Source organism: Ostrinia nubilalis, chromosome 21, assembly GCF_963855985.1.
Source record: "Ostrinia nubilalis chromosome 21, ilOstNubi1.1, whole genome shotgun sequence".
Classification (NCBI taxonomy): Eukaryota; Metazoa; Arthropoda; class Insecta; order Lepidoptera; family Crambidae; genus Ostrinia; species Ostrinia nubilalis.
In genome coordinates, this window is record NC_087108.1 from 5,162,608 (window position 1) to 5,175,353 (window position 12,746).

Genomic DNA, 12,746 nt, shown 5'->3' on the forward strand with positions numbered 1-12,746 from the left:
ATGTGAAAGCGTATAGACGACTTTTTGGTCTAAGAACTAATGTCGAATTTAATTCAACTTTATTTTCTTTTGCAGCTGCTCAAGAAATACCGGTCAAGCGCGAACGCTTTATGCGCTGCCCAAGCGGAGGCCCGTGAGGCCAGCGCGCGAGCAGAGGCCGCTTCAGAGGAGGCCCGTCAGGCCAAGGAGCGCCTCAACGAGTTGACGGCGCGTCTCACCGCTGCCGAAGCGGGCCACACGCTTGGACAGCACGAGGCCGAGCGCCGGCTGGAGATGAGAAACAAGGTAATTGTGAGTGGTAGGAGACAGCTTTCTATAGTGTGAGTTGTGGAAGCGAGGCCTCATTGGAGGCCTGTCAGGTCAAGGAGTCCCTCATTCACTGGCAGGAGATAAGGACTATAGTGAGTGAGTGGAGACATCCTCTGTTGTTTGAACTGTAGGAGCGAGACAGCATCGGAGGCCTGTCAGGCCAAGGACTGCCGCGAAAATTTTGAACGGCTTACCACATGACTCAACTTTCGGAATAGTTGCACGGCTAGTTGCAGACCACCACTTTATCGTCCTGTATGTAATGAGAAACACTCAAGAAACTGAATACTTACAAGTGTATTATAGCCTGACCAGGAACATAAAAACCCTCGCCATGTTGCGGAAAACTAATGGTACTAATTTCTTTTAATGGCAACAGTAACTGAAAACTTCATTGACATGTCACCTTGCATGTCAGTCTATTGCTGTCAAAGTGTAAACAAACTTTATTTTAAATGTGCGCAATTGGTTTTATGAATTCAATTGCTAAAATATTTTTATAGTCGTGAAAGAAAAGTGGTTCACAATGTGTTAAAGTATTTGTCGAAGAGAAATACTAAGGGTTCGGACAATATTTTCATTGAATAATGTTTCCGACAAAGGTTGTCAAATTGACTGACATGTTTATCGTATAGTACAGTCCACTATGAAAATTAGCTGTGGTTTGTTTCAACTACCTATTTTAAAATTTTTTGTCACTTTCTAAGTGTTGAATTTTATGGGATTGGGAAAGAAGTACCGAGTTTGAAGCGTTCATGAGCAGACATTGCAGTTGAATATTCAAGTTCTGAATTTGATTATTGATGAATAATAAAATAAATTCTACTAGCTCGATTGATGGTTTCATTTAATTTATTTAAATCAGGTTACCTATAATAATATTTTTTCGTTAATTTATGAAAATATCAAATTAGCCCGTAATCCTGAATCCTGATACATAAAGTTAGCCTATTAATTTAACACAGGTACGACTGTACTCAGTGTTGCACTATCAAATGCAATTGACGCGCCTCTATGCCAGGGTTTTTATGTTCCTGGTCAGGCTATAGTATTTTTTTCAAGTTTTTTTTTTTATAAAGTAAATTAAAAGTCCACTATTGCCCGTGGCAACCTATAGCAGCACTTAGATTAAGTTCAAAAAACGTTGTAAAGATTGTTTTAGCATATGTCTTGGTTGTCCTATTAAATAAATTATGTCAACCATTCCTGCAACGAAACTCCTTTGTCCCCAGGAGCTGGAGTCAAGCCTAGAGCTAGAAGCGACAGCGCGCGCGCGCCTGGAGGGGCAGCTGGCGCGCCTGCGCGACGCGCACGAGCAACTCGCGGCCGAGCTGGGCGCGGCGCGCGCGCGCGACCACCACGCCGCCGACGAGCTGCGCAAGCTCACCCGCCAGCTCAGGTACGAAGCTATGGCTTGTAAAGCTCGGTCTGCGAGCACGCAGAATTTTGTCCAATGACCCCAAGCTACCCATCCTTATCGCTCGCGACTGTGCGACGAGCGCCCGCAGTGAGTATGCGAGCGCGACAGCAGCATAATTACGCGCGAGCGATAAGGATGGGTAGCTTGGGGTCATTGGACAAAATTCTACGTGCTCGCAGACCAGACTATAGTGTGAAGAGATCCAGTCTTCAGTACCTATTCTATAGTAGTCTTTGGATTCAGCAACAAGGTGACTATCCGCTTGTAACTGAAGGAGGACCCATCGCTTTGATGAACTAAAGAAGCTCACGAAACAGTTCAGGTAGCTATGGCTCGTAGTATGGAAGGATCCAGCAGCAAGACGACCGTCCAGCTTCTGATTAAAGAGGGGCCTATCGCGCCCACAAACTTAGGAAGCTTAGGTAGCTACAGTGCTCCCGCTCTCGCTAGAAGCAACAGCGCGCGCGCCTGGAGGGACAGCTGACGTCACGAGCAGCTGGCGGCCGAGCTGGGCGCGGCGCGCGCGCGCGACCACCACGCCGCCGACGAGCTGCGCAAGCTCACCCGCCAGCTCAGGTACGAACTCACCAGGTAGCTCAGGTAGCTCTGGCTCGTAGTATAAAAGGATCCAGCAGCGAGACGACCGTCTACTTGTAACTGAAGGAGAACCCATCGCGCTGATAAAATAAGGTAGCTATAGTGAGGAACGGCTGACGTCACGAGCAGCACTGGAGGGACAGCTGACGTCACGAGCAACTCGCGGCCGAGCTGGGCGCGGCGCGCGCGCGCGACCACCACGCCGCCGACGAGCTGCGCAAGCTCACCCGCCAGCTCAGGTACGAACTCACCAGGTAGCTCAGGTAGCTCTTCTGGCTCGTAGTATAAAAGGATCCAGCAGCGAGACGACCGTCTACTTGTAACTGAAGGAGAACCCATCGCGCTGATGAAATAAGGTTCCATCGGCTGACGTCACGAGCAGCACTGGAGGGACAGCTGACGTCACGAGCAGCTGGCGGCCGAGCTGGGCGCGGCGCGCGCGCGCGACCACCACGCCGCCGACGAGCTGCGCAAGCTCACCCGCCAGCTCAGGTACGAAGCTATAGCTTGTAAAGCTTGGTCTGTGAGCACGTAGAATTTAGTCCAATGACCCCAAGCTACCCATCCTTATCGCTCGCGACTGTGCGACGAGCGCCCGCAGTGAGTATGCGAGCGCGACAGCAGCATAATTACGCGCGAGCGATAAGGATGGGTAGCTTGGGGTCATTGGACAAAATTCTACGTGCTCGCAGACCAGACTATAGTGTGAAGATATCCAGTCTTCAGTATTCTATAGTAGTCTGGATTCAGCAGCAAGGCGACCGTCCACTTGTAACTGAAGGAAGACCCATCGCTTTGATGAACTAAGGAAGCTCACGAGACAGTTCAGGTAGCTATGGCTCGTAGTATGGAAGCATCCAGCAGCTAGGCGACCGTCAGCTTTTGACTAAAGTGGGATCTATCGCGCTGACGAATTAAGGAAGCTCACGAGACAGTTCAGGTAGCTATGGCTCGTAGTATGAAAGGATCCAGCAGCAAGACGACCGTCAGCTTCTGATTAAAAAGGGACAATCGCACAAGTGCACGAGGCAGCAGGCTTAGGTAGCTATAGTGCCCCCGCTCTCGCTAGAAGCAAAAGCGCGCGCGCCTGCGCGACGCGCACGAGCAATTCGCGGCCGACGAGCTGCGCAAGCTCAGGTATGAACAAGAATACGCTATACAGGGTGTAAAAAATACCAACCTACGATTACTACTTATACACCAGTCGGCCTAGGATGCGCGCCAAAATCATCGATAAGTTTTTATCAAGGCGCGCATCGTAGCCCGACAGACCACCCCTTTAACTATAAAAAGTTATAAAATATGATTTATAGGTTGTTAACTACAACCTTCGCAGCTCACTGTTCCAAGAGGAGAACTAGTTCACAATGGAATAAAAGAAAGATTTGTTAATAATTATCAACAACTGAGTGAACAACAACCTATTGCAGTTTGCTACTGCCCGTCTCACAGAATCTTCTCATCATCTCTTATTATTATTACAGAGAGCTAACCCACCACCACCCATGGTTCTTCCTGCCTCACGGCGTACGAACCGAATCTCGGGAGAGGCGCGGGTACTTGCTCTGGGCTCTTTTCCCCGGGCGCTTAATTTGCTTGACTCCCTACAAAAGACAATGCCGGAAATTGGCGTCTTTTTTTTTCGCGCGGCCATCGACCAAACCTTGTTTTTTGATTACAAAATAGTGTAATAAACCAAACTTACTATGACATGTATACATCTAAACTCAGTCTGAACTGAGTTACGAGCGTTAGAAGTTTGATGATTTACATACTAGATTTGCTTTTTGCGCGCAAGTTTTGTGTGAAATTGCAACAAAATAGTGACATTGTATGTGTAAACAAACAATACCATCCATTAAAGGCTCCAGACATCAGTGTGGAGTAGAATCAGCGCAATAAAAAAATAGTACAAGTTTTACAAAACAATAAAACTTGTATTATTGAGCAGAGACGATGCACAGCATCTGGTGAGAGATGCGTCTACTTCCGGTGTAGTTTTTACCATTTTATACCTTAAATGACGTCATTTCCGCAATTATTAATAGGAATTGATTTGACTTACTTCCGTTTGCCGCCATTTTAGTCACCTGGGGGCGAGCTTGCTCGGAGTTCTTCATAGAGAGTTCACCAGGAGGCCTTCTTGGGATGCTGTGCATCGTCTCTGCTCAATAATACAAGTTTTATTGTTTTGTAAAACTTGTACTATTATTCGGCATGTGACGATGCACAGCATCTGGTGAGAGACTTGTTTATTAGCTCCTGGTGACTACTTACCAATGGCGCTATGTGATGAAAGTTTTCGAGTTTCTGTAACAGAACTAGATTAGAACATGATTAATTTCAGGGTATTAACATGTTTTGTTCTAAATGCACAGTGAGAGCAGCACTAATATCACAAAGTAGGAGGGTTTGTACTTTTGTATGTTTGAAATGAATAAACTGGAAAGCTACTGAACTGAATTCAGAAATTCTTTCCTCATTAAAATGCAGATTGAGTGTGTATGGATATAATTTGCCCGTATGGCAGTAAGATTCATGCGAGTCATCAACATAAGTTTATAATACAGGCGTACGATGTGATTGAAGAGTATCCAACATGCATGCTTTAGATCTGTTGATTGAAAGTTATTAATTAAATAATATGTTATTTGGTGTATCGGTCGTAGATCAGTTAATAAAAGTGTCTGCCTTATAATATTGCTATTATTGTTCTGCCTACACCAATATCTCATCAAATAATTTCATCTATGGCTAAATATCAACCCAAATTAAAGATGCCACAACGAAGTCAACAATGCCAGGAGAGGTTTTAAATCCAACAACCTTTATACTGATTTTATCCATGTAGATTCCTAGTATTACTTGGTGTTGAAAAAAATAATAATAATGTGTTATTATATTCCGCTGTTCGCCTCTGCTCGCCTGATTCCAGTAACTTACGCAACCGTAGCAAGGGCATACCTATGTTGTTTTTTGGGATTTGCTGTCATTTTTCCCAGTTGTTTGTATGATGCCGTAACGGTGCCGAACTTACTCGTAGGTCAAGGTTTATTAACTTAATCTTGAAATTATTCAGGTGAGACTATGTTTTGTCATGTCAGCAGCTGATGTAGATGGTAGGAGAAAAATATACATAAGCTAGTCTACGAGAAGCCTCGTAAAGGTCACATTTTAGATACCTACTGTTGGGTTTAAGGCCTTTATCAGGAAGTGAAATTGGTTAAGCTTTTATGCTTAGTAAGAAAATTAAAGTTATCTTTAATATAGTTTTAGATTAGTAATACCAGCCCCCCTAGACAAGTAGCACTTTTTGATCGAATCGAAAATTGGATACGTTATAACTTCATATAGAAAAAAGAAGGCTAATCGACCATCCTTCGACTGGTTTGCGATTTTAAAGTGAATTTTGTCTAGACCCACAGGGCATAAAGGTAGTAGAAGAGTAGATAAACGATTTAGTCTAGCAAATAAATCTTGCTGTCGAGCTTCAAGAGGTAAGTATATAGCTACGACTGCTTTCCTTAGGCCATTAGTTTAACCACCAAGGCCAGGTTATTTTATAAGTTTTTAAGTGGATTTTTGCCAGGTATGTTTTAGGAACGATACCTTATTACCCCCAACTCAACATACTAAAAAATTACATGTTACCTGATCCTGACGTGGAGGTCACCATGTGGTAAGAACATGGTGGAGATTCTGTATTTTGAGGGTCGGCCTCGAGCCCTGCTAAGAAAAGCCAGAAAGGTCACTTCGAGGTGCTAAGCAGGTACCTTTTGCTGTGGTGAGAAACGGGACAGCAAAGATTTAGCCTAGTTTACCACCATAGCCACCCTGGTTGAAGTCGTTGCAAAGGCTGCTGGTGAATCTCTGTGGGGTCTCTGGATATCCAGTTTCCCGAACTTTTGGAATATTTACCTTTAGATTTGAACCCAGGAGATGCCACTAAGTAGGTTGTTTTCCCCGTAAATCGACCTAGATCGTCAGATAAATTTGATTGAATCGACCTGGGAGATAATATTTTGCGCTGTCAGAGCTATTTTTAACCGACTGAACCGAAAGGAGGTGATGTTTTTCAAGTTGAAAAGTTAGAGAGACAGTTCCAATAGAGGCTCTGAATGTGCCCCTTCCTCCCTTAGTTTCGAGTATAGGCTATGCTTTGATTGTCCGATAGCAAAATTAGTGAACGCACATGAAATGAATGAAAGAATGAGAAATCCCCCATCGCTGATTATGATTTCTGATATTTTGTAGACATCCAGATGGTTGTTAAGAGATGCTGAGCTGGTGTCTTGTGTATTGGATCGGTTGTGTGGGGTCGAGTTGTGATGAGCCCTCACTGGAGATCAAGCTTACCATTATAGGCACTTGTTGGGTCGTATAGATTTCGTATTTACCGACAAAACCCTTAGAGATGACGACTTGTTGAACCTGAGTTCACGTAATTGACAAGGTTTAAAGTGTTCCAGAAGATAAAATGTTACACACTAACTTCCGTTCTAGTAGTTGCTGTCTCGTCTGGTTTGTCAAAGGTGACGAGGTTTAGTAAGTAGTTTGTGATTGTATTAATGTTTTTTGGTATGCAGTAGAGAACGAGAGATTGATAATTTTAGGGTACCTTGACAAGACATGCGGAGAGGCCGGCGGTGTCTCTGTGATCGGTATCTGCATCCAGATTTAGAAATTAGCATTCAACTACTTGAGATCGGATCAATACTTACATAATTGTATCTAATGATTAGGACGTTTAATAGAATAGGTTGTTTGGTCTGTCCTTCTTGCGAAGGAATATTGTGAGGAGCAGGCTCATGCTGAGCGGTGCCTTATCTGGTAATTTCAGCACCTGTTTTAACAGGATTTCGGTTTATTTGGTCAGCGTTAGACAGTCAAGAGTGTTAAAACGCTGAATAAAGCACGGCGTTGAAGGGACAAGCACCGGCTTGGAGGTGAATGGCAGACGCATCCCTGGAACCATTGTCAGATAACAGGTTGACCTCCGCAGTCTGATGACGCCTGCCACTGCCTAAGATACGCTCAAAGGCAGCCTCCGTAGAATTTGCTGAGTGGAAAGTCACTTCACTTTGCTATTCTTATTTGGTCAGCGCTAGACAGTCAAGAGTGTTGAGACGCTGAATAAAGCACGGCGTTGCAGGTGCAGGGGCAAACACCGGCTTGGAGGTGAATGGCAGACGCATCCCTGGAACCATTGTCAGGTAACAGGTTGACCTCCGCAGTCTGATGACGCCTACCACTGCCTAAGATACGCTCAAAGGCAGCCTCCGTAGAATTTGCTGAGTGGAAAGTCACTTGACTTTGCTATTCTTATTTGGTCAGCGCTAGACAGTCAAGAGTGTTAAGACGCTGAATAAAGCACGGCGTTGCAGGGGCAAGCATCGGCTTGGAGGTGAATGGCAGACGCATCCCTGGAACCGTTGTCAGGTAAAAGGTTGACCTCCGAAAAATGATGACGCCTGCCAATGCCCAAGATAGGTACGCTCAAAGGCAGCTTTCATAGAATTTGCTGAGTGGATGGTCATTTGACTTATTGGTCGTCAAGGGGACCTGAAGGGACTGATTTGGAATCCTTGGCTTTTTGTTCTAAATCAAAGGGAGTTATTTTGAGGCTTATGTATTTGCTTTAAAGATAATAAGATGTGTAGGTAAAGGTTACTTACTTGCTAGTATTTGACGATTTCTAAGAACTAATTTAATCAGTCTAAGCAAATAAAGATATTATTATGTTTTGATTTTGCTTGAAGTGACCGGCTAGAGAACCAAGGTCGGATTATTTTTTAGATATCACCAGTACGAGCACAGGGTGATTTTGACGAACAAAAATCCAGCACTGGGAGGGTGCTCCTCGCACAATGCTTATTAGGAATTTTAGCCAGGATACGCTCGTGACATGTTCAAATTCAAATTCAAAAACGTTTATTGCATGTCACATTACAATTTATATGTTGTTGCAAAATAGAAGTACCTATACATGTTCGATGCACTTAGCACATTTTGTCATACTTATTAAGCTTCTTGATTTGCAAAAAACATTAGAATTTAATAATTCAAGCTGTATGCTGGCTCAGTGTTGGGGGTGGCCACCCAGTCTACTAATAGTTGTAGTTTAAAGTGCTTTGTTGATGTGGTAAAGCATTTGTAGGTGCTTTATTTTATGAGCACAATGAGCCTTTTTAAATGGGTATTTATTAAGAAACTCGTACCAGAAAGAGTTATCGTTCGATTGTGGTGCTAACAACGTATTTTGATTGGTAATGTTTGCGATTGGGGCTGACGGGGCCGCCGTTAAAATTGTATAAGATGGTTGTGGGTACGTTATTCAATCTATTTATACAATATAGAGATTCGCGAGAATGCTTATTTGATCGAAAAGAGTGTTAAAGCTATCAGAATCCCACGTACCTCGTTTCATCCGTTTTGAATCTCGCCGGGGTCCGAGTTTCTCCGGTATCCGACGCTCTGGGTCCACCTGCTCGTCGTCCGGAAGACACTCGTCCCCTTTGGCGCCAACCACCATCACGTACATGTCGTTCGCGGTCACACACGCGCGGTCAATTGCACTTTTTAATTTTAAACTTAGTATAAGAACGTTGAGAAATAAATTATTTCAGTAAAAATCTGAGCAGAGTTTCTGCTTACGATGTTGCTAGTTTGGAAGTTAAAGACGCTATGAAGAACTCCGAGCAAGCTCGCCCCCAGGTGACTAAAATGGCGGCAAACGGAAGTAAGTCAAATCAATTCCTATTAATAATTGCGGAAATGACGTCATTTAAGGTATAAAATGGTAAAAACTACACCGGAAGTAGACGCATCTCTCACCAGATGCTGTGCATCGTCACATGCCGAATAATAGCGAAATATTTTGTTGCAATTTCTTACAAAACTTGCGCGCAAAAAGCAAATCTAGTATGTAAATCATCAAACTTCTAACGCTCGTAACTCAGTTCAGACTGAGTTTAGAGGTATACATGTCATAGTAAGTTTGGTTTATTACACTATTTTGTAATCAAAAAACAAAGTTTGGCCGATGGCCGCGCGAAAAAAAAAAGACGCCACCTTCCATACAAAATCTGGCATTGCCATTTATCTGATCCATGTCCCTTCTCATAGTCAATTCTCCCCCCTTATTACAGAGAGCTAAAAGAAGAGAACTCGGCCCTCAACGCCAAGCTAAGCGAGGCGGCCCGCGCTAAGGCAGCGGCCGAGGGTGCGGCGGCGGCGGCGGCGGCGGACGCGGCGGCGGCGCGGGACGAGGCGCGCCTCGCTGCCCGGCGCGCCACGGCCTTACAAGAAGCCATCGCTGGAGACCTGTCCAGCCCTGGCGATTCTAGGGACACGGATAGGTGAGTTTTTGTCCTTTCTTTAACGCCTATTCAAAAACTATGCTTGCTTAAATGAAGCAGCAAATCGAACGCATAGCGTTGAAGCTCTGTGATTGGTTCGTGTGTCGCCCTGTGCGTCCACGCGCACTGTAAGACCTCATAGTAATGTTTGTGAATGCGGGCGTAAATGTAGCTTGTACAGACGACAGCACGTCAAAGTAAACACTAGGGTTTTTATTATCCCTTCAAGCCTCGCAAATCGAGACCCAATAGAAATCAATTGTTACGCGGTCTTATGCGACCACTTGGGGTTTGATAGATTACGTGTGAACACTATAAACTTTAACACTCTTCACAAAAAGGGGTTTAACAGGAGCTAATTTAGTTCACATAAGTCCAATCATCTACATGTGAGGCTGGTTCCTGCGAAAGGTTAATTATTACTGCAAAAAAATTATCGCGCATTTTATCGATTTTATGCGATAGGCCATTCATATGCCGTCTACAAACATCGATAAGATTTTATCACGGGGCATAATAGTCCGGCTAAGTAATATTATGTATGTCTGTAACGTGAATGTCTGTTTCCAGCGACAACGACAGCTACAGCTCCGACGAGTCGATCGGCACGTTCCTGGCCAACCACAAGCTCAGTCCCTCGGCGCCCTCGCGCAACAGTCTCCACCTTGACTCGCAGAAGTAAGCGATACTTTTTATTAAAGCCCAGTCTGTGAGCACGTAGAAATAGAAGCAATATAATTACGCGCGAGCGATAAGGATGGGTAGCTTGGGGTCATTGGACGGGATTCTACGTGCTCACGGACCAGGCTTTAGTACACATCAGTGTGCTTACAGCGCCCCTAGCGGCTACTTTCTTCTTAAATCTTCTTAGATTTATTTGACGCACTCGCTAGCGAGCACACCTAACCTATCGTAAACTCATGGTTGCATTTAGTATTTTATTTTTGTGTCTATTTAATACTTACCTATCACTTAGTAGTTAGTGTTATCAAATGCTTAAAACCGTCGTATTTTCTCTTAATATACCTTCATTACGGTTGTCTTTTGAAGAAATCAGTAGCTATGCCACGCCCACTTCTTTGTTTAGCTACAGAATCATGTTTGGGTTATAGTGAGAACACCTACCGGAGTACACGTGGCAAGACATTCGTTCGTGGTTCTCAAAAACATTTTGTTTTTCAGATCTCAGAGCCCCGAAGGCCGCGGCTCGCGCGCCAGCGTCAGCTCCGGCTCGAAGCCGATAAGCCCGAGCAAGGAGTCGTTCGCATAACAGCCGCCCGCCGCCGCCGGCGCCGAGCCCGGCCCTGGCCCCGGCCTGCTCGCCGGCGCGCTGCCGCTGCTATGCGCCGTGCTGTGCGCGCGCCCTCGCCCGCACGAACCGCGCCAAATCCAAGACTGAATTTTAAAAAACAAAACGTCAGCTGTCACACCGACAGCGCTCTTGGCGGGAAAAACTAGTGACGTGCGAACTACCGCGAGTGATGTCGATACGAGTGTTTTGTTTAACCCCACGCGAAGTGTTTTGATCGCTACGACTGTACACCGATTAACTTTAACTTTATTAGACACTCTTTTCAATAACCATGTATACCGATGGCTCCTATATTAGACTGCTCAATATACACGTTTAGAAAATAGAGGCTACGCAAAATTTTACATGTTTTTATACAGCTTTTATCGACGTTTCGTACGTTTGCTACAAGTTTGATATAGACGTTTTATAGGTATGGCGCTAGTGTCGGCCAATAATAATGTGAAAAATGTATGCATTCCAAAATATTCTCCATGATCGTGAACTTTTGGCTCTGCACGTGTTGCGTCCGCGCCGCGACGCAGGCTCGTCCCTACGACACGGGTCACTGGCACCATTCATACTAGGCTTCGACGATAATTTATTTAGTTTAGAAATGTTAGAGAATTCATGTCATGTGTATGCACTTAATGTCGCGCTGCGTTCAGTCAGTATTTAGACGGCCTAGTGGCGGGTAACTTACAAAATAATGTTAGGCCCTTTGTTATTTAGTTAGCTAACTTTTGTAAATAACTAGATGGCATATACATTTTATTATTTAATTGTAATATTTGTGTGATCAGACTGTTATTCTATGATTTATTTGTTACAAGTGAGTTGTTGCTTTATAGTAGACATTCAATACATATCTGTTAGGTAATAGATTTTTTTAATTATTGTCAAATATCATTCGTTATCGGTTTGTTTTGCCGTAACTATGAAGTAATTAGCGAATCTGTATTCTCTATAAAATATATTCCTTGTAATTATTCTAACTTGATTATCCTTAAAATCATAATATTTATTCCTATATAATAATATTATCTGTGTCTGTAACCGCGTATAAAATTGACTATCTTATTATGTGTACTGTACGATAATGTGATGAAACGTTACTGAATTCACTACTGGTTGTAAAATGAAATATTTAATAAAGTAACAGAAATATTTTGTTGTTTTCTGTCGTCAATTTTCCTGGTCAGGGCTGGGTAATACATTATTTTACACATTGAAAATGAATTAATGCAAACTTCAATTTAGATGAAACAACATATTACCACAGAATAATAATAAGTACTACGTACAGAAGTTTTACTTCGCGAAGGTATTTAAAAAAATGTATGCTCAATGTCATTCACAATATGGTGTAATTTAGCCTGTCTCAAGAGTCAAGCACCATTTTGTTGACAAACGTCAGTGATCGGCAATGCGCCGAAGCTATAGGGCTGACTTCGGTAAAATGATGTGACGTGAGGTGCCAAACTGCGGAAAATGGCGGAAGAAATACATGATTTAGCATGAATTATCATGAATAATATTAACTACTTATTTACCTCTCAGTGTCTTGAGGCAACTTAAAAAAGTACATTCTGTGTTTTTATTATTATTTAGGCAGTTAAATACTGCACAGTATTTAGTACACCTTCTTCCATCATACACAAGAATACGCGTGCGTGAGTCAATGTTCGCTCGTATGTGAGGCCTTGTCGAATAGTATCCTGTAGGTGGGCCATCGTGCGTGTTTTATTTTCTATGTAAACTCGCGGAGATG

The 12,746-nt window shown here is 43.6% G+C and overlaps 2 protein-coding genes across 2 annotated transcripts in view; one reads left to right on the top strand and one right to left on the bottom strand.

Annotated features, from left to right (window-relative positions):
* LOC135082445 (unconventional myosin-XVIIIa-like) overlaps positions 1 to 12,142 on the top strand; it is a 95,597-nt gene extending 83,455 nt beyond the window's left edge. Inside the window, exons 15-20 of the mRNA XM_063977240.1 lie at positions 76 to 285; positions 1,542 to 1,721; positions 2,736 to 2,818; positions 9,475 to 9,684; positions 10,255 to 10,362; positions 10,867 to 12,142. Of these exons, the coding sequence (XP_063833310.1) occupies positions 76 to 285; positions 1,542 to 1,721; positions 2,736 to 2,818; positions 9,475 to 9,684; positions 10,255 to 10,362; positions 10,867 to 10,954 (879 nt within the window). The 3' untranslated portion in view covers positions 10,955 to 12,142. The remainder of the gene's footprint in view (positions 1 to 75; positions 286 to 1,541; positions 1,722 to 2,735; positions 2,819 to 9,474; positions 9,685 to 10,254; positions 10,363 to 10,866) is intronic.
* Positions 1 to 12,746, bottom strand: part of LOC135082166 (piggyBac transposable element-derived protein 4-like) — a 125,427-nt gene that overhangs the window by 106,246 nt on the left and 6,435 nt on the right. The gene's annotated exons all lie outside the window — the stretch shown is intronic.